We start from the raw sequence: 23,025 nt of genomic DNA, 5'->3' as shown, positions 1-23,025 counted from the left end.
TTGCAGCAGGGACAGTAGGTGGAGCGTCATAAAGTTAGCGATAACAACACCTACCCATTCAGAGGGCCGATATGATTGGTTAATTTTATTGTTAAAGTTAGTCTTTCATTAAATCTGTATTGCCTGGTGCTCTTTAAATCTACAGCTGGTCCACAAATCACAGCAAACCATTTACTGAATAGGCAGGTATGAAGGCTTTATTTGCTCAGGTTTATAATTGTTTAAATGTTCAAATTATGAGTAGATAAAATAAAATTGGAATTGATGTTTTTCCGAATATCTTGGATTGGTGTGGTTAACATCTGCAGTACTTCAGAAAACGACACAGTGAAAAATGAGTTGCAGAAATGATCTAAACCCCAAGACTCCATTTGAAAGGTATTTTTCTGGCTATATTTATCAGGTGAAGGTGTGCTTCGATGACTCTCAGCTGGAGTCGGTGTGTACGTATCCTTCAGAGGACTCGGTGGTTGGAGAGGAGAAGAGCGGTGATGATTGGAGCAGAACGGATCAGAGACAAGAAGATAAATGTGACGACGACGACGATGATGACGGTGTGATCACAGGAAAAGGAATGAGTCGAGTGCTCCGAGTGGGTACGTACCATCCTCCTCATGTTGTGGATTCAGAGACTTTGGAGGCTACACATGAAATATTAGCACTGGTTTTTGAACAGGAAATAAACTGATGGTAAAAATAATATAAATGAATGAACAACAAACACCAAAACAAACAGAACACCAGAACAATATCACATTTAATTTAACATCTAGTGTATAAAACAGAGACATTATTATTGTTCAGTATGTCTTTGATTTCTTTAAATACACTGTATAACCAAAAGTATTTGGACACCTGATTATGAGCTTGTTGGACATCCCGTGTATTAAAATAGACTTCAAGATTTTTTTTCTTGTCAGTTCACTTCATGTCCAAGACATACAGTAGAATTGAGATATAGTTTCTCAGACAAAAATATATAGAAATATAGAATGTTGCTATGGTAGAAACTTAAATTATATGTTTCTGAGCAGCATATAAGGTGTACCTGGACAGTGCAGCTGTCCAATAACAGCAGGTACAGTAGTGGTGCAAAATGGTGCAATGTAGTGCAGTCAGCAGCAGATGCACAAATATGTTAGATCTGAAGTGAAGAGAGTCTTATTTCCAGACAGCTGAGGTGAGTAGGAGTGTGTTACCGCCCAGGGGCAGGAGAGTTCAGCATCCTGATGGCCTGAATGAGTGTAGAGGTTGAGAGGTGTCACTGGCGGGAGTTGTAAATGTCTGAGAGGGAGGGCAGAGTGGTATCGATGATCTTGCTGGGCGTGTTCACTATACGTTGCTGTGTCCTCTGGCAGGAGGCAGTACAGCCTCCCTACCATGCAGTGATAGAGCTGGAGAGGACACTCTCAGTGGTTCCCCGGTAGAATTAACACATGATGGGGGGTGAGACTTGTGCATGCCTCAACTTACAACCCTCTAGACCACTATTTACCCCTATATGATCTTTTCACAAGACATATGTAGTATGTCTGTGTGCATTTGTGCCCATTCCGTCAAAAGAGCGTTTGGCGTTTGGTCAAGAAAGCCTCACTTGATGTTCCGGTTCATTCCTGTTGAGTGGGGCTGAGGTCAGGGCTCCGTGCAGGACACTGTGATCCTGTGCACAAAGCAAGACATGAAGAAAACTCTAGTCATGCTTGAACAGGAAGAGGAAAGGGCCTTCCCTTAACTGTTGCTCATAAGTTAGAAGCATATAGTCGATTTGTTATACCTGTTGGCAGTTCTTTTGTCTAAAACACATAAATTCAATCATTAAAAAGGGTGTCCCAATACTTTTGCTCATACAGCTTGTATTGAATGTTATGAAATGATTTGATCTTTTCTAATCATCTTTGTGTTTTGTTCTGTTTCAGATGAATCATGTCGACGTTAACTCTGCTCCAGCTCTGAGCCGTTAGTTTAAGATTTAATTGATTGTAATAATAAGAATGGACGCGTCTGTGTGAATTAAATACGGTATGCTGTATGAATGTTGAAATGAGGTTCAGAATGAATGAATAATATTAAATTCTACAGTTACAGTCACTGTTTGATTGCTTACTTTGAACTGAGCTGAATTATTTTAAGTTTATTTCTTTTCAGATTTTATTATTGTGTCTAATAAATCATGACCTCGAGTGTTGAGCTGTTACTGAAGCTGAAAGCTTTTTTGTGTGTTTATATTGTGTATATAGAATAAAATAGAGCACCTTTATTTGTCATATATACATATACAGATGTACAGTACAATGGAATTCTTTCTTCGCATATCACAGCTTGTTTGTAAGTTGGGGTCAGAGCGCAGGGTCAGCCATCGTACGGCGCCCCTGGAGCAGAGAGGGTTAAGGGCCTCGCTCAAATGCCCAACAGTCACTGCATAGCAGAGCTGGTATTTGAGCTCTCAGCCTCTCAGTTAACAGCCCAAAGCTCTACCCACTAGGCCACCACTGTCCCACACACAGGAAACAAGTCACTGCTTCTAAACATGCACAATGAGTTTGGAAGCAATGCACATACAGTGAGGAAAATAAGTATTTAATGCACTGCCGATTTTGCAGGTTTTCCCACCCATAAAGAATGGAGAGGCCTGTAATTTTTATCGTAGGGACACTTCAACTGTGAGAGACAGAATCTAAAAAAAATCCAGATAATCACATTGTATGATTTTAAAATTATTAATTTGCATTTTATTGCATGAAATAAGTATTTGATCAAGAATTCTGGCTCTCACAGACCTGTTAGTTTTTCTTAAAGAAGCTCCTCCTATTCTGCACTCATTACCTGTATTTATTGCACCTGTTTGAACTCGTAACCTGTATAAAAGACACCTGTCCACACACTCAATCAATCACACTCCAACCTCTCCACCATGGCCAAGACCAAAGAGCTGAACCCAATAGAAAATCTTTGGAGGAAGCTGAAACTCAATGTTGCCCAGCAACAGCCCCGAAACCTGAAAGATCTGGAGAAGATCTGTATGGAGGAGTGGGCCAAAATCCCTGCTGCAGTGTGTGCAAACTTGGTCAAGAACTACAGGAAACGTCTGACCTCTGTAAAGGTTTCTGTACCAAATATTAACTTCTGTTTTTCCATTGTATCAAATACATATTTCATGCAATAAAATGCAAATTAATTATTTAAAAATCATACAATGTGATTTTCTGGATTTTTTTTTTAGATTCTGTCTCTCACAGTTGAAGTGTCGCTACGATAAAAATTACAGCCTCTCCATTCTTTGTAGGTGGGAAAACTTGCAAAATCGGCAGTGTATCAAATACTTATTTTCCTCACTGTAATAAGTTGATCTGCAGCAGTGGAAGTGAGTTAAGCTTTAAAATGTGTCCAAGTTATGTTCCAACACTGAATTATTATTGTGTTATCTGCAGTTTTAGGGGTTATAATGGGTTGCCTCTATTTTACCTAAAAAGTGTAGTATATTCTAGCATCATTTCAAAGAAAGTGAAGGTGAGTACAGTTGAAGCATTCGGCTCTTTGCTGGAAACCGAACCCAAACAGTTACCACAGCCTTTTACATCTTGTTGGTCAGGGGTTCATCCTATAGCAAATCTGTGGTCTGAAACATACCACCAGGCGATGTCAGGAACAAGATGGTAGGTTTCAAATCATGAAATGGGAAGCACATTTTCCAGGCTTTAACCCCATCAAGCTGGTTTGACTTTAATTGGGTAAATTTGTGTGAAGTGTGTTCAGCTGATACAGCTGCAAAATGAGCTACTTGGATAAGGATTTAAATTTAAATTTATGTAATCAAAAGATTCAATGATTGTTCTTTGTTTCACTTTACTTATTTACTTTAAAAGTAAATCAAACAGATAGAAATGTAAAGAAAATGGGTTGTATATCCAGGTAGCATATCTAGGAGATCCACTTTGTAACTCCTGGTGTGATGTTTCTTTGCTGAGGAAGTTCAGATGACCTCTGACAAGCTCGGAGCTTGGCCATTTACACCATTACACCATTACACAAGACACACACACAAAGAGGTTCAGACGGTTCTCTAGTTTATTGATCCAAATGTAGGAATAATTATACAGTGACGTTAGGAGTGTTGTGCTCCCATAATTAAAAAACCTGATTTAGACAGCTCCATATTAAGTAATTACAGACCAATATCTAATCTCCCAATTATTTCAAAAATTCTGGAACGTGTTGTGGCCTCCCAGCTATTAGACTACATGAATTCTAACAATCTTTTCGACACCTTTCAATCTGGTTTTCGTGCCCGTCATAGCACTGCACTTTTGTGTGTACTTAACGACCTTCTTCTTTCCTCTGACAAAGGTTTTGCTTCGATCCTTTTACTCCTTGATCTTACTGCTGCTTTTGACACGGTTAACCATGAAATTCTCATAACCCGGCTCTCTGACATGGGTTTTTCCGGCATAGTTTTGACTTGGTTTAAATCTTATCTATCTGATAGGCATCATTTCATTGGCATAGGTAAACACACATCTGATGTTGATCCTGTTAAGCAGGGTGTTCCCCAGGGCTCAGTGTTGGGACCGTTGCTGTTTCTTATTTACATCCTGCCCCTTGGTGAAATTTTTCGTCACCATGGGTTAAATTTTCACTGCTACGCTGACGACACCCAGGTTTATCTAAACCTTATACCATCCGATCCATTTCCACCACCATCCCTCACCGAGTGCATCTGTGATCTTAACTCATGGCTGTGTGCAAACTTTCTTCTATTGAATGCCCATAAGACGGAGTATCTCATTATTGGCTCTAAATTGGTTGTATCTTCTCTCACTAACACATCCCTCACTATTGCTGGTATCTCTGTTCAGTCTTCTTCTAAGGCACGCAATCTCGGGGTGCTGTTCGACCCTCTCCTGTCACTGGAGCCGCATATCAATTCATTGGCAAAGTCGGCCTTCTTCCAGCTTCGAAAGGTCACCCGTTTGCGTCTGTTCCTTTCGTTTAAAGCTGCTGAGACCCTGGTACATGCCTTTGTCACTTCCAAACTGGACTATTGCAATTCTCTCCTTTATGGACTTCCATCAAAATCCCTCCGACACTTGCATATTCCTCAGAATGCTGCTGCCCAAGTACTGACCCGGTCAAAAAAACATGAACATATCACCCGGGTACTTGAACGACTCCATTGGCTCCCAGTCAAAAAATTTATCCAATATAAAATTTTAGTGCTCACTTTCAAGGCACTTCATGGTCTGGCACCCTTGTATCTGGCTGATCTTTTACATCGCTATGTCCATACCCGCAGGCTAAGATTGTTTAATGCTGGTCTCCTTGTTATACCTAGGTTTAGGTTGACCACCATGGGTGGTAGATCATTTAGTGTTGCTGCCCCGACACTGTGGAACTCTCTTCCTCTCCCTCTTCGTCTCTCTTCCTCTCTCTCTGAGTTTAAATCTCTTCTTAAAACGTTCTTGTTTACTCAACACTTTCATTCTCATGTTTCTATTTGATTGTTGTTCTTGACTGTAACTACTATGTGAAGCATCCTTGGGTATTATGAAAGGCGCTATATAAGTCGAATGTAATATTATTATTATTATTATTGTGGGGAATTAACCAATTATAGACAGACAAGTGTGTTGGGGTATGTGCTGTGATACAGGATTAACCAATTAGTGGTCATTATTTGTCAAAATTGGTCCATGTGGGGAGCGAAGGCTGGGACACGTGTGGTCCGATCCAACAGACGAGCTACTGTAGCTCAGACTGCTGAAGAAGTTCATGCTGGTTCTGATAGAAAGGTGTCAGAATACACAGAGCAGCACAGTTTGTTGTGTAAGGGGCTGCAGACCAGTCAGGGTGCCCATGCTGACCCGTCCACCGCCGAAAGCGCCATCAATGGTCACGTGAGCATCGGAACTGGACCACGGAGCAATGGAACAAGGTGGCCTGATCACGTTTTCTTTTACATCATGTGGATGGCCGGGCGCATGTGCGCCGCTTACCTGGGGAACACACGGCACCAGGATGCACTATGGGAAGAAGGTGAGCCGGCGGAGGCAGGGTGATGCGACGTTCTGCTGGGAAACCTTGGGTCCTGCCATCCATGTGGATGTTACTGTGACATGTAGCTCCTACCTAAGCATCGTTACAGACCATGTTCCCTGATATCTGTGGCCTCTTTCAGCAGGATGATGCTCCCTGCCACAAAGCTAAAATGCTTCAGGAACGGTTTGAGGAGCACAACGACCAGTTTGAGGTGTTGACTTGGCCTCCAAATAACCCAGATCTCAATCCAATCGAGCATCTGTGGGAAGTGCTGGACAAACAAGTCAGATCCATTGAGGCTCCACCTCACAACTTACAGGAATATTAGGAAGGTGGTCATAATGTTATGCCTCATTGTTCTAGAAGCATATTACTCACAAAAAGATTAAAACACATTTTTAAATGCTACAATACATAACAAGTTTATATACACACAGGATGGACGGATGGATGGATGCTTTCGACCCTGAAGGTATCTGGCTCCATCTGCTGGTATGAGATAGATCTACATCATTTACAAGTAAATATACAGTATAACATAAGAACAGTGTTTAGTGTACAGAAGTAATTGCTCCCGTTCGAAATGTTTACTTCTGACAAAATATGATATTTCATTTATTTATTTTATTAGGATTGTAACATCATGTTTTACACTTTGATTTTAAACTTGAACTGATGAAGCTGTCTGGTAACCAGTAACTACCGTTCCTGTCATGAATGTAACCAAACACAGTCATGGGCAATTTTAGTAGCTCCAATTCACCTGACTGCACGTCTTTGGACTGTGGGAGGAAACCCACACAGACACGGGGAGAACATGCAAACTCCACACAGAAAGGACCCGGACTGCTCCACCTGGGAATCAAACCCAGGACCTTCTTGGTGTAAGGCAAAAATTCTACCCACTGAGCCACCGAGACACCCCAAAATATGAATATGAAAATAAAAATGTCCTTTTTCTTTTTTAGAGGGCAGTCGTAGTCTAGTGGTTAAGGTACTGGACTAGTAATGGAATGGTCGCTGGTTCAAACCCCACCACTGCCAGGTTGGCACTGTTTGGCTCTTAAGCAAGGCCCTTAACCCTCAATTGCTTAGATGATATACCATCACAGTACTGTAAGTTGCTTTGGATAAAAGCGTCTGCTAAATGCCAAAAATGTAAAAGTAAAAATAATGTAAACAAATAAAAACACAACATAATCCACAATGTTACTTATTTTAGGAACACATTTATTCAACAGCCGACACCTATAACTCATCGTACCACCTTTAGTAGCCTTCACCACAACACAACTGTAATTTTATATTCATCTTTCACGTCACTGTGGAGGAATGTTAGCTCCACCTTTTCTTTACAGTACACTGCTGGCTTCCAGACATGAACCTCTCATTTAACATCTCACCACAGCATATTGGGTTTAGGTCAGGCTGCTAATAACCCTAGAGAGTTCCAAAAATAGTGGGCATTTTTACAGCAGAGATGATATGTGATATTTTTATTTGCAATATTATAATATACGATTCAGCACTGTGTTGGCACTATGCACCCCTGCACTCGACGACCCCGACCTGTAACCTTACACGGTCTGATACTTCGTGTTGCTGTAGTTCCTAAATGCTTTCTAATAATACCACTCACAGCTGATGGTGGAACATCTAGAGAGGAATTAATTTCTCGATCCTATAACAGAATTCAGGGAGCATTTTAAAATCACGTAGCCATGCAGTCTGCCTTTACAAACATTTTTGAAAGAATGAGTGGTTTCATTTACATGTTCGACATTTAACAGACGCTTTTATCCAAAGTGACTTATATTTCTGTGACAGTCTGCAGTCTAAGCAACTTTGGGTTAAGGGCCTTCCTCAGGGGCCCAACAGTGGCAACCTGGCAGTGGTGGGGCTTCAACCAGTGAACTTCTTATTACTAGTCCAGTACCTTAACCGCTAGGCTACAACTGCCCTTGTATGTGTACTACAGTTAGGGTTTCATACACCTGCAACAGAGATACACTACATAGACAAAAATATTGGGACATACCTCTCAATCATTAAATTCAGGAGTATCATTCAGTCCCATTGCCACAGATCTTGAGGTGTTCGTCATCAAAATAGCAGTGTAAACTGTTAATGGTATGGAATATCACAAACTTCCATTGGCATTTTGTAGCATGCAGTAACACACCTTGGAGATATCACACCTTATAATGAGGACCACGCCTTGTGATGAAAGCAAATCTCTCATTAGGGCCCCACCCTCTTTTCAAGTAGTCTTATGACTGACACATGGTTGCTTTGCCGGATTTCTCATTCAGTGGTCCAGTAGATGTGCACAGTTTCTCTTTCTTGCCTCTTGATGACTGTAATTACTTCTGACCACCCTGGCAGCAACATTTTCAGGAATTCTCTCTCCTGATATTCTGTTGTTTCTGGAACATTTTTGTCCATATTCTTAAACATATTTTTTTTGTGAGTGTAGGATCCAACAACCAGCAGGGGTCGCACTTGCATTAGTTTTAATGTGGTTATGAACCAGTAGCAGAACTGAGAGATTTTGGAGATGGACTGAATGTTTTTATGTTAAATTCTGCTTTACTTAGTAAGTCACCTTGATCTGTAACACTGACAGTATGGTAAATAAACTGTTTAGCATTATTAAAATGTGTATTTTAACTCGTTCATTCCTTAGGTTCTTATCATAATTAGGATCATGCAGGGGGCTGTTTAATATACTTTGCAAAAATATACTTAAAATCTATTTGAAAACAAGTATTTGAGAAGTGTATTAAATGTAATTTTTTTTTAACTAAAAGTATACATCACTGTAATGTTTTATTTTATTATTATTTCTTTATGCATTTTTCCCCATTTTAGCGCATCCGATTGCCCCATTGCGTCATGCTTCCTCTCCACCAATGCCGATTCCTGCTCTGATCGAGGAGAACGAAGCTAACCCACGCCCCCTCCGACACGTGGGCAGCAGCTGTATGCATCTTATAGCCTACACTTTGACAAGTGCAGTGCAGCTCAGCGTTGTGTACGGAGAGACACACCCTGACAGCACTCTTTTCCCATCTCTGTGCAGGTGCCATCAATCATCCAGCAGAGGTCATAATTGCACCAGTCATGAGAGAGAGAGAGACCCCATCCAGCTTAGTTCTGCCCATGTCTGACCAACAGGCCAATCGTTGTTCATGTAGCCGCTCAGCCTTATCCGGCAGGCAGAGCCAAGATTCCTCACGATGTATTCGAGATCCAGCTCTGGTTCAAGCGTGTGTTTTTATTGCTGCGCCACCTGAGCGACATTGTAAGTTTACCTATATTAGGTAGGTCTTGCTACATTTATGTTACCGTGCTCATGAATAAATGTACTGAAAATTTTATTGCTATGCACTACAAAGAATCGGGTCTAGCAAGACAGGAAGTGGAAGTATTTTTTACTCTAAAGTAAATACTGTGTTTAAATTCCATTTCTAAAATATTTTAATGTACTCAAAGTGCACTTGGAATACTGATTGTGCTTTAATTTTACTTTAAGTTCCTGTGAATCATAAAGTTAAATACACATGCAGTAATATACTTGAGGTTTATTTATAAATACTTAAAATAGTACCAGTTTAGTACAGATTGTAAGTTAATTGTGAGTAAAGTATTTTCTGTACAGAGTGAATGATTGACTGAACTGCTGCAGCTGGGACCGACTGCAGGTGCTGAGGGGGGGAGGATGTGATACAGTACAATCATTCACTCTGTACACTTCCACTCAGCCAGGTTTTTGTACCACCATATAACACTGTGTGAAGATGTTGGTACCACTGATCTCATGTCGACTCTGACAGTAATAATCTCCTGCATCTCCCGTCTCAATTCTACTGATGGTCAGAGTGAAGTCAGATCCAGATCCACTGCCACTGAAACGATCTGGAATACCTGATTCTAACTTCTTTGCATATCTAATCAGGAGTTTAGGAGCTTCTCCAGGTTTCTGCTGATACCAGGCTAAAGCTTCATCTCCATCACTCCAGCGATAAACATTAGAACTGGTTTTACAGTTGATGGTGACTGAAGCCCCTGGATCAACATGTTTTACTGCAGGACTCTGAGTCACAGTCACCTGACCTCTGGATCCTGAAAACAATAAGAAGAATAAAGACGTTCACTACATGAAGAACCATGTGGAGTTTGAAGTTCATCTAGTGGATCTTCTCCACATGGCAGAGCCTCCTCACCAGTAGAACATAAAGCATCGTGTTACCTTGAGTGCAGAGAGCCAGTGTGCAGATGAAGATGGAGATGAAGGTCATGGTTGATGTGGGTGAAGATGCTGGTCAGCAGCTCTCAGTCATGAAGTGTTAAACTCACAGAGCTTTAAACACTGACAGAGCACTGAAGCATGTAGTGTGTGTGTGTGTGTGTGTGTGTGTGTGTGTGTGTGTGTGTGTGTGTGTGTGTGTGTGTGTGTGTGTGTAATCACTGGAGTGGAACAGAGGTTTTTGTACGACGGCTTCATTGGAATGTATCACTGTGCTACACTTTTGGTGGAGGAACCAAACTCATTGTAAAAAGTAAGTACTTTTATTTCTTCTACATTAAAAACATTTTTATTTTTAATATCATTTATTAATCTTCATATAAACAAGAGAAAAAATAAGTATTAATAACAATAAATAAACAGTAACTGAATATTTAACCTTCAATAAATACTGTGGTACCTTGTAACTCGACGTCCCCTAAACTTGAAATCTTTTAAACTTGACGCCCTTCGTGGAGAAATTTGTACCTTTAAACTCGACTTTTAGCTTAAACTCGAACTGTGTGGGACTGTCGCTTTGTTCACATTAATGCTGTCCGTGATCATGATAATGCTTTGCTATCATTGCAAAAGGAAAATGCACAATAAACAGCAGCACCGCGACCCAGATCAACCACAGAGCATCATAAAATCATAACCGCTGCTTACCTGAGCTTCTCTTCTTCACATTGAGACCAAATCTACATCAGTGTTGTTACATCAGGGATTTAATCCACTTGTTTTTCTTCTTGGAGACTTTTGGAGATCAACATGGACTCTTTTTACTTCTATAACTCCAGATCAGAATAAGTTAGAAGCTAAAAATGTAATATGGTGATTGTAAACAACATTTGCTACAGGAATAAATTGTTGGTAATGGAATATAATATTATAATATTATTTTTATATATATAATAAAATATTCACATAATGAAATATATGCAGTTCCACAGAACCATGAAACACATTAACAGGTTTCACAAACATCCTTATGGGAAAAATACCTTGAAACTCAGTGCCACGCCCAGAACCAAATGACATTAAGTTAAGGTACCACTGTATATACAATTACTAAATATTCAACCTTTACTAAATATTAAAGATTGAATAAATGTGCAGGTGTTTTTGATGGTAAATATAAAGCTGGTCTCTGGTTGATGAAGTTTGGTGTAAACTGGTACGAGTGACTGGTGCTGATGTAAAATCCAGACGAATGCTGCTGTGTGTTTGTGCTAAACAATGAATATTTCTGTAATCAGCTACATCTGGATGTGCTGCAGTCAGTGGTGTTGAATGCTAAAGTAATAAGAGTTGATATTGAATATGTGCTAACAGAAGCTTGCAGATGTTTCTACTGAACTGCAGTGATGTGAGAACAGTGTGCAGCAGCACTGCATTGATGATTGAACACAGATGAAGGTTTCCAGTCTGGATGCTTAATAAGCAGTAAGGAGGAAATGATGTGGAAACGTTTCTAAATGGGACTTTTTGTTCTGTTTCTCCTGTACAGCCGGTCCCACGGTGAAGCCGTCCGTGTCTCTGCTCCCTCCATCCTCTCTGCAGCTGTCTGAGGGATCGGCCTCGCTGCTCTGCCTGCTGTCTGGTTACTCTCCACAGGGGGCGCTGGTGAGCTGGACGGTGGACGGCAGAGTGCTGGAGGACGGGGTGGTGACCGGGGCAGAAGAACAGAAAGGGGGCAGTTGGAGGCGTGGCAGCACCCTGACCCTCAGCAAAGCACAGTGGGAAAAGGGGGAGGAGTTTGGCTGTAAGGTCTCTCACGGTGGCGTCGATCATCCCGTCGTATTCAGAAAGAACCAGTGTGAAGGCTAGCAGCTCCCAGATAGAACTGAACATGGAGACACTTCCACATGCTTCTACAATGGAGTTTCAGTTCTACACAATGCTGCATTTCTGTCTTTCCTCTGTTCAGTGTCCTGTTGCTCTTCCTGTAGTTTTGCTGTGCTGAAATAAAGCTTGATTTTGGACATTGTCTGGTCTTTTCTTCTAGTTCATCATCATGATGAGTGTTAGGAGAGAAGATCTTTAGCTGGAGATTCAGTGCTGTGTGTTGTGCTTCAGTGAGTTTGGATGAAGAAAGTTGAACATCTGGTGAAAGTGCTGCTCTATTCTGGGAGAAAGCAGATCACTCAGCCGTCTTCATGCAAATCTCACTTTCACCCCCATGTTCTCTCACTTTAGCTTCTACTCATTATAATTAGCTGTTTGGTTGGCTTAAACTTGGTTGTTTAAACTTTTAATTCAAGAAAAATAAATGACGCATTAAATTCCACATACACACATTCTCTTATTCACCTTCAGGAGGAAAGATCAGACCTCAGAGTAAATACATGTGAATAAGGAAAACATCAGTAGCACCAACACTAGATATTTTCTCTAAACCAGAAGTTAAAGTTCAGAGGTGATTCCACTCACAAACAGCAATATGAAGGTTTAGTGAAGGAGTTATTTCAGATTGTTTCTCTCAACACCAACCATGTCCACATATTTATGCTCCTTCATTCATTATTACACTTCTGTCTGAGGTGTCAATATCATTTGAAGATCTTTTAAAACTGCATCTATCTAAAGTATTTTATCTTTATTAATTTTATCCATGGTTTTATTAAAATGATCTCTGAATGTGTCACTGATAGATGTAATACTCCCACCTTGTGGTCATAGAATTAAGTCTTTAAGCTGATTAACAAATCAATTTAACGTACCCAAAGCAAACATAGTAAAAAAAATAATAATAATAATAATTATAAAAGCTCATATACATGTTTTGATTAGAAACACTAAAGTTATTGTTTCATAATTGGGACAGATTTAGATCAGATATGTTAGAAAGAATTTGATGGATTCACAGCAAATGTTCCAGCTGTGAGGCTGAACATCTAGAGGTGAACAAAGAGGTGAAGTTGGAGGAACCTCCTGTGCTGGGATGCTGTCTACAACTATCAGGAGATGCTGAGTGAAGTTACTTCAGCAGTTGTAACAGAGCCTACCATGAAGCTCCAACCATAGAAATGCTTTGTGCTGAGACAGTAAGATCAGCACGGCGGTGCAGACAGGATTTATTTAAGGTTGCATAAATATTTTTTGTCTCTGCTACACCACATGACTTTGGAATGGAAAGCTTATGGTCAGGTGTCCACATACTTTGGGCCATCTGTAGTAACATGGAGCTATTTTCTCCAATTTTGAAGTGTGTATATGAATTTTTTGAGTTTTGTCTATTTTGTGGAAATCATTACAGCCAGTTGGCCACTTGTGTTGGCCACCAGCTTGTATTAAACCAGCAGAAATGTGCGGGACTGATTCAAAGCTTTGGTGCTGTCTTTTATTTCACTGACTATATAAGAGACAGTCAAACTAGGGTTACCAACCGTCCCGTAAAATACAGAATCCTTCTTTATTTGGAGACTAAACGCCGCGTTCCGTATTGAACTGATACGGGACTCGCTTTGTTCTCTATTTTTATCAATGGGAGAGAAATGCAGCAGATTAGACTGAGACGGGGTGATATATGTATGAAACAGAAGGAAACTGCTGCTACCGTGGGAATTAGAAAGAGCAGGTTATATCAGCGTAACCACCTGTTTAATACACCGCTGTATGAGTAGCGCAGGTGGCAGAGTGTGTTGTTTTGCCTTAAAATATGGTTCTGACTTATTATTATAAAGAATGAACATAATATATGTTAAACACCCTAAATAAAACATTTTGATAATGTTCTCATGACGGTGTAAGACCCGTTATATTTTGTATAGGTGCAACCCTAACCCCCCCCCCCCCCCCCCCCCCACACACACACACACACACACACACTCAGGTATTATTCAGCACAATCAGGAAAAAGCTTCAAAAGCTTGAATGTGGCTTCATCTGCACATCACTATTGTTTAGCGTTACCATCACAAACTCCGTTCACTTCACCCCTGCGAAACAGTTTGATTGACTGCAGGTAAGCAACAAGCACTTCCTGTGTATGGTACCACCGTTTGTAATTTTGTTTCGGCATTGGTGAAAGTGTTTCAGCTCTTGTAAATTTGTTTTTGTTGTAAATTTGTTTTTTTGTTTTTTGTAATTTTGTTTTCTAAAATGTTAATTTGTTTTGCACTTCTCGGCCACCGTATGATAAGGCATAACAGTGTAAATAACAGTAATGTGATCAGGATTACCTGTAACACCTGTTAAAGATGTCTTGTGCAGACCAGACATTAAACTATTTCTGGTTGCTTTGTGTCCATATTATTTACCACCTGAGTTTTCCCATGCTGTTCTGACTCAGGATGTGACATCATACATGCATCTATTGCCAGAGTGCAGAATCAGAGCCCCAGTGCATTCATTGCAGTGTCTGGTGATTTCAGTCACACTTGTCTTCTCTCACATCTACCAACATTCAGTCAGTTTGTAAAGTGCAAAACAAGAGAGAACAGAACACTGAACCTTCTGTATGCTAATGTTGAAGAGGCATACAGCTTGACGACGCTACTCCTCGAGAGAGATCTGATCACAAACTCATACATCTCATCCCCCAGTATAAACCTGTAGTGCAACACCAACCACTGACCACCAGGACAGTGAGGAAGTGGTGAAGCAAGAGGAGAACCGATAAGAAAATAGTGCAAACCTGTGTGATTCTTTCTCTTGTGTTGATATCGATGATTTTGATTTGTTGTGTTTCTCCTGGTTCTGGGCAGAACACTAATGAAGGATACACTGAGGATGTAAGGATTCATGCAAAAGTTGGAGTAATGTAATAACACAAGTTTGAGAGAGATATACACTACATGTACATGCAGGGCTTCAGGGGTTCCTGTAAAGAGTGAGGGGTCAAAGGTCATGGTAATTAAGTTGTTAGAAACATGACTAATTAAAAACATTCACATTTGTCAATTCTGTCACCTACACATATGTGAACATTTTAGACAACTTTAAAAAAGTGAATCTACCTACTGGCATTCAGGCACTAATAGTACAGTAATACAGTAGTACAGTAGAAGAGAACATACACTTCTACTATAGCTGATTTGGGTGATCAGTCACACAGCAGTTACAGTTCTGCTTCAAATCTAAAAGCATTTTCATCATTTGCAGCATGGATGGTTTTACAATCAGGAGAAGACAATGATTTGTGATTCGTGGTGTATCAGATGTGCATCATGTTTCTTGAATGTCGTCTACTTGATTACTGAACTCCTTCCTTATAGAACATGAACAAGAACTGAGGTCCTCAGTTACTACATTTTTACTACACGTCTTTATTCCTAATCAGAGGCGTGTCTTAGGCTGAAGTACATAGAAGCCAAGAATAAAGGAGGCATCAATGAGGGTTTGGGATGCAGCCCAGATATCTAACCATTAAATATTTTCTTTTCCTTGACATTCCATCTCACCCATCAAGTTGATATAATGTGTGATTAATGAGAACTTATTCCACTGATCATTATTGGTGGTGGTGGGCAGGACACAACCACATATTGAAAATAAGGTTTATATCAGAGGTAAAGCTTGGGAGAGGTCAGAGTTCAACAAATCCACATAAAATATAAACTAAAACATTTTCACCATTTCCTTTCGTCTACTGAAGGTCCAAATTTACACACAACACATGTTTATCAACCAAAAACTGGTCCTTCTAAACTAAAATGGTTTTTACAGAACGTGCAAATTCTTAGGAAAGGTCAAAAGTTGAACCTGATACGACCCTGACCAGCATAAAGCAGTTAATGAAAATAAAACAATGTGAAGGAATAAAACGTTTAGTGCTTTATACTAAAGGCTGAATGGTGGTGCAGCTGCTATTGTTGAGACCCGAGTTAAATTTTTTAACTGTTGGTGCTTGTACTTTAAACAGTTTGGCATGTTCTCTTCATGGGTAATATGATTAACTCCTATTGTCTGCAAACTTGCAATATGCTGTTGACATTCTGTGTTTCTGGGTAAGCTCTGGACTCACTGTAACCCTGATCAGGATGAAGTGGTTGTTATTATGTTAATAATAATAAAGCTTGTATTTAGGAGAAGTAGTGAGTGAGTGAGGTGTTTCCTGTACAGAGTGAATGATTGTACTGTATCACATCCTCCCCCTCAGCACCTGCAGTCGGTCCCAGCTGCAGCAGTGCAGTTACTGTACACTTCCACTCACCCAGGTTTTTGTACCACCATATAACACTGTGTGAAGATGTAGCTACTACTGATAACATGTACACTCTGACAGTAATAATCTCCTGCATCTCCAGTCTCAATTCTACTGATGGTCAGAGTGAAGTGAGATCCAGATCCAACGCCACTAAAACGATCTGGGATACCTGATGCTCTGTTGTAAGTCCCGTAGATCAGGAGTTTAGGAGCTTCTCCAGGTTTCTGCTGATACCAGTGTAAAAAAACACTACTAGAAACATCAGAACTGGGTTTACAGTTGATGGTGACTGAAGCTCCTGGATCAACATGTTTTACTGCAGGACTCTGAGTCACAGTCACCTGACCTCTGGATCCTGAAAACAATAAGAAGAATAAAGACGTTCACTACATGAAGAACCATGTGGAGTTTGAAGTTCATCTAGTGGATCTTCTCCACATGGCAGAGCCTCCTCACCAGTAGAACATAAAGCATCGTGTTACCTTGAGTGCAGAGAGCCAGTGTGCAGATGAAGATGGAGATGAAGGTCATGGTTGATGTGGGTGAAGATGCTGGTCAGCAGCTCTCAGTCATGAAGTGTTAAACTCACAGAGCTTTAAACACTGACAGAGCACTGAAGCATGTAGTGTGTGTGTGTGTGTGTGTGTGTGTGTGTGTGTGTGTGTGTGTGTGTGTGTGTGTGTGTGTGGAATCACTGTAGTGGAACAGTGTGAATGTGTCACTCAGAGATGCAATACTGCCACCTTATGGTGAAAGAACAATCAGCTGCTACATATGGAAGTATCTCCTGTACTGTCTCTTATTCTCTCTTTATTTACTATAGTAATTGTGGCCTGCACTCATGTACTCAGTATTTAGGAGGGGTGTCCACATAATTTAAAATACTCCATATGATCTAAATAAAGACAGATGATAGTTTGATATAAAAGTTGTAATAAATGATCAGAAAGAGTTACAAGGTTTAGCTGAACTGAGCTGGAACTGAGATGCTGGTCTGTGGAACAAACAGACCATTTTAACCATCAACAGCAGAAACTGGAACCAGTCAGTATTTCATCTTCAATATTCTGTAGAATCCTCATGATCATCTGATCATCAGCTCTCATTTTATATTGGTGAGAACTGGTTATGTTTAAAACCACATCAAATGATGATCAGCTTTTATTTTCAGAGCACAGAGAGTGTAGATGAAGATCCTCCTCCTCCTCCTCCTCATATCCACTATTAGGTGAATCTACCATATGTTCACATTGTAGGTATACTGTTACTGACTGTAGCTCATCTGTAATTCTGCACAGTGTTACGTGTTCAGTGATTTATGGGGTAGAAAGGAATCGATTCAATCATGAAACGACCAATCAGGAGATTTGATCTAAGTGATGAATCGTTCTCAGCACATTTTATTGTTTGTATGAACTGATACTTGAATTGATCAGACCGAACACTATATGACCAAAAGTATGTGGACACCCCTCCTAATTATTAGGTTCCTGTGTTTCAGCCACACTCATTGTAAACAGGTGTATAAAACCAGTTATATAAATTATATGGTTATAGCTTTGTGGCAACAGTTTAGGGAAGGCCTCTTCCTGTTTGAGAATGACTATGTTCCTGTGCACAAAGCAAGATCCATAAAGACGTGATATGATGAGGAACTCTGGTGTCCTGATCTAAATCCTATTGAAAACCTTTGGACTGAATTGAAACATCAATTGTGAGGCAGGTTTTCATGTCCAGCATCAGAACCTGACGTCTTGTGGAAAACTTTCCAGAAGAGTGAAGACTGTTAGAACTGTAAAGTATGGGGAGGGTTTTATGGGAACATGGATTTGGACTGGGATTTCCACCAAGCACATGGTCGGGTGTCCACATACTTTTGGCCCTATAGTGTATTTTACATTCACTGTAATCACATCTATCTGAATGTACAGAACATGTCATGATGGTTTCATTCATATCATCTCTTCTAGCACTGCTGCTTCATCTCAAACCTTCATTCTACTAGTGAGATGTGCTGATGAGAATCCCTGTTCCACAGTGAGGAGAACACCACAAAGAGAGGAACATGCTCAGTACTGTAGTGCTTTGTAGATGAGGATGTTTAGTGGAGTGCAGCTTTAGCAGCTCTGCAGATGTTCTCAGATCAGTGTGTGTTTCAGAGAACTTCCTCTACAGCTGAGGGAGGTTTTTGTACCAGTAAATAACACTGTGTGAAGGGAAAGCTGTTATCCTGCATACAATAATAATCTGCTGCATCTTCAGCCTGGACTCCAGTGATTTTTAGAGTAAATTCTGTACCAGAGTAACTTCCACTAAAACGTTCGGGAATCCCAGAGTGACGATCAGATGCCTCATAGATCAGGAGTTTAGGAGCTTCTCCAGGTTTCTGCTGGTACCAGTGGAGGTCGTTGCTAATGCCCTGACTGGCTCTGCAGTTGATGGTAACAGTTTGTCCTGGAGAAACCGAGTGAGATCCTGGAGTCTGAGTCATGATGATTTCTCCAAACGACTCTAAAGAGAAGAAGAGAGAAAAGTTGAAGGTGATAAAGAGACGGTGATGGTGAGCGCTGATGTTGGAGGACTGATATGAAGATAGTAAATAAACAGTGAATCTCACGTTGAGTGAGGAGGCCGAGTGTATTCAGCAGTAGAATCAGAACCTTCATCATTGTGCTGCGTCTCAGTGACTCTGAAAGTCCTGAACCCAGTCTGATCAGAACTACAGCTCTTATAGTGTGTGTGTGTGTGTGTGTGTGTGTGTGTGTGTGTGTGTGTGTGTGTGTGGAATCACTGGAGTGGAACAGAGGTTTTTGTACGACGGCTTCATTGGAATGTATCACTGTGCTACACTTTTGGTGGAGGAACCAAACTCAGCGTAAAAAGTAAGTAGTTTTGTATTTAAAAAAATATTGCAAAAATATTTATTTAATAATAAATATACAGTAACTAATATTTAGTAATTGTGTTTGTCTGTTCACGACTGAATATTAAAGATTGAATAAATGTGCAGGTGATTTTGATGGTAAATATAAAGCTGGTCTCTGTGTGTTTGTGCTAAACAATGAATATTTCTGTAATCAGCTACAGTCATGTGAAAAAGTTAGGACACCCCATGAGAACCTTTGTCTTTTTGAACATATTTAAACAAATGAACATTTGAGCTTCATTAAATGTTAAAAATTACTTTTAAACACGAGCTGTAAAATGTAATGAACAAAATTAGAAACTGATTGTGAGGACAAAGTTAGGACACTCTCTGTCCTAATAGCTGGTATTTCCCTCTTTGGCTGAAATAACCTCAGTTAGACGTTTCCTATAACTATCTACCATCTCTGACATCGACTGGGAGAAAGTCTTCCCCGCTCCTCCATGCAGAATATATTCAGCTGTGTGAGGTTTGAGGGGTTTCTTGCATGCACAGCCCGTTTTAAATCACCCCACAGCATCTCAATAGGATTAAGATCTGGGCTTTAACTCGGCCATTCCAGAACTCTTCATTTCTTTATTTTGATTCATTTCTTGGTGGATTTACTGGAATGTTTTGGGTCGTTGTCATGTTTCATGGTCCACCTCCGCTTCAGCTTCAGTTTTTGGACAGATGGTCTTACATTTTCCTCAAGCACCCTCTGATACAGTGAAGAATTCATCGTGGATTATATAATGGAGAGCTTGACAGACCCTGCTGCTGCAGAGTTGTTAAATGTTCACCACTTGTAATTATTTTCTAATTGTTTTAAGATCTTTTTAAATCCCCTCCCAGACTCATACGCATCTACAACCTTCTTTCTGAAGGCCTCAGAGAGCTCTTTAGATCTAACCATGGTGATAACACTCACTTCAACAATCAAGAGCAAACCAAACTAACGTCTGAGCTTTAAATAAAACTCCAGTGTTCTCTAACAATGCTCTAATCATTACAGCTGATGTGGTGACCTGATTCTAATTTTAGACATTTTAAGTAGTAATAAATGTGGGGGTGTCCTAACTTTTTTCTCACAATAATATTCAATTTTGTTCATTACATTTACAGCTTGTGTTTAAAAGTATTTTATTATGTTTTATTTGTTTAATGATATCAGCTCCATCTCTCAGTACTGTTGAAATGAAGCTCAAATATCCATTTGGGGTGTCCTAACTGTTTCACATGACTGTACTGTACATCTGGATGTGCTGCAGACAGTTGTGTTGAATGCTAAAGTAATAAGAGTTGATATTGAATATGTGCTAACAGAAGCTTGCAGATGTTTCTACTGAACTGCAGTGATGTGAGAACAGTGTGCAGCAGCACTGCATTGATGATTGAACACAGATGAAGGTTTCCAGTCTGGATGCTTAATAAGCAGTAAGGAGGAAATGATGTGGAAACGTTTCTAAATGGGACTTTTTGTTCTGTTTCTCCTGTACAGCCGGTCCCACGGTGAAGCCGTCCGTGTCTCTGCTCCCTCCCTCCTCTCTGCAGCTGTCTGAGGGATCGGCCTCGCTGCTCTGCCTGCTGTCTGGTTACTCTCCACAGGGGGCGCTGGTGAGCTGGACGGTGGACGGCAGAGTGCTGGAGGACGGGGTGGTGACCGGGGCAGAAGAACAGAAAGGGGGCAGTTGGAGGCGTGGCAGCACCCTGACCCTCAGCAAAGCACAGTGGGAAAAGGGGGAGGAGTTTGGCTGTAAGGTCTCTCACGGTGGCGTCGATCATCCCGTCGTATTCAGAAAGAACCAGTGTGAAGGCTAGCAGCTCCCAGATAGAACTGAACATGGAGACACTTCCACATGCTTCTACAATGGAGTTTCAGTTCTACACAATGCTGCATTTCTGTCTTTCCTCTGTTCAGTGTCCTGTTGCTCTTCCTGTAGTTTTGCTGTGCTGAAATAAAGCTTGATTTTGGACATTGTCTGGTTTTTTCTTCTAGTTCATCATCATGATTAGTGTTAGGAGAGAAGATCTTTAGCTGGAGATTCAGTGCTGTGTGTTGTGCTTCAGTGAGTTTGGATGAAGGAAGATGAACATCTGGTGAAAGTGCTGCTCTATTCTGGGAGAAAGCAGATCACTCAGCCGTCTTCATGCAAATCTCACTTTCACCCCCATGTTCTCTCACTTTAGCTTCTACTCATTATAATTAGCTGATTTTGGTTGGTTGCTGGGGGGGCTGGTTTCACTTCTTAAATTTAGTGCTGCACCCCTTTAGAAATGAGAATAAACACTTCTTGCTGTAACACTGAGAAATCATGAAGAAATGAAGCATTGAAGGTCATCACACATACACACGTTCTTTTATTCACCTTCAGGAGGAAAGATCAGACCTCAGAGTAAATACATGTGAATAAGGAGAACATCAGTAGCACCAACACTAGATATTTTCTCTAAACCAGAAGTTAAAGTTCAGAGGTGATTCCACTCTCAAACAGCAATATGAAGGTTTTGTGAAGGAGTTATTTCAGATTCATTATTACACTTCTGTCTGAGTAGTCAAGAACATTTGAAGATCCTTTAAAATTGCACCAAAAGTCTTTGATATTTAGTCATTGTCGTCTGTGGTTTTATTAGAATGATGAAATCCCTGAATGTGTCACTCATAGATGTAATACTGCCACCTTGTGGTCATAGAACTGTCAGCTAAAACACATGAAAGATTTACATGAAGTAAAACTAAACTACATGACCAAAAATATGTGAACACCTGACCATGACCATGCAGGACCTTGTATTTAAAACCACAGTCATCAGTATAGAGAGGGAATAACAGTCTCCACTCTTCTGTAAAGGTTTTCCACATAAAATGGAGTTTGATTTTGAACATTTCTGCCAGTTCAGCTAAAAGACATTTGTTAGGCACTGATGTTCAACAAGAACCGATTTATTTAATAAGGGTTTAGTATGGTTAAACATTGTCAGAAGTATGTAGACACCTCCACATACATTTGTTGGACGTCAATTCTGAAGATTCAGGCATTAACTCGAAATGTCTCCCACACACCCATCACAGCAGAGATGTTCACAAGTTATAAAATACATTCAAGTCACAAGTCAATATAACACAGACAAGCATATATAGTAAATGTGTGTTTTTAATGTGAACATATACAGTGTATCACAAAAGTGAGTACACCCCTCACATTTCTGCAGATATTTAAGTATATCTTTTCATGGGACAACACTGACAAAATGACACTTTGACACAATGAAAAGTAGTCTGTGTGCAGCTTATATAACAGTGTAAATTTATTCTTCCCTCAAAATAACTCAAAATACAGCCATTAATGTCTAAATCACCGGCAACAAAAGTGAGTACACCCCTAAGAGACTACACCCCTAAATGTCCAAATTGAGCACTGCTTGTCATTTTCCCTCCAAAATGTCATGTGACTCGTTAGTGTTACTAGGTCTCAGGTGTGCATAGGGAGCAGGTGTGTTCAATTTAGTAGTACAGCTCTCACACTCTCTCATACTGGTCACTGAAAGTTCCAACATGGCACCTCATGGCAAAGAACTCTCTGAGGATCTTAAAAGATGAATTGTTGCGCTACATGAAGATGGCCAAGGCTACAAGAAGATTGCCAA

At 40.3% G+C, this 23,025-nt stretch overlaps 1 pseudogene and 3 gene segments (V, D, J or C); 2 read left to right on the top strand and 2 right to left on the bottom strand.

The window, feature by feature from the left end:
* The window catches only part of LOC134317445 (Ig kappa chain V-III region MOPC 63-like), a 68,933-nt gene extending 56,652 nt beyond the window's left edge, over window positions 1-12,281 (top strand). Inside the window, 2 exon segments of the V gene segment in view lie at window positions 10,558-10,595; window positions 11,832-12,281. Coding sequence covers window positions 10,558-10,595; window positions 11,832-12,151 — 358 coding nt within the window.
* Window positions 1-23,025, top strand: part of LOC134316941 (zinc finger protein 850-like) — a 1,214,164-nt pseudogene that overhangs the window by 1,058,264 nt on the left and 132,875 nt on the right.
* LOC134317855 (Ig kappa chain V-III region MOPC 63-like) overlaps window positions 1-23,025 on the bottom strand; it is an 89,862-nt gene that overhangs the window by 58,642 nt on the left and 8,195 nt on the right.
* On the bottom strand, window positions 9,660-10,340 carry LOC134317884 (Ig kappa chain V region 3381-like). The segment is given in 2 exon segments: window positions 9,660-10,158; window positions 10,286-10,340. Coding segments are annotated over 2 exon segments (414 nt in total).

Source organism: Trichomycterus rosablanca, chromosome 1 (assembly GCF_030014385.1).
Source record: "Trichomycterus rosablanca isolate fTriRos1 chromosome 1, fTriRos1.hap1, whole genome shotgun sequence".
Lineage (NCBI taxonomy): Eukaryota > Metazoa > Chordata > Actinopteri > Siluriformes > Trichomycteridae > Trichomycterus > Trichomycterus rosablanca.
Note: the sequence above shows the minus strand (reverse complement) of the source record. Positions and strands in the feature narration are given on the sequence as shown.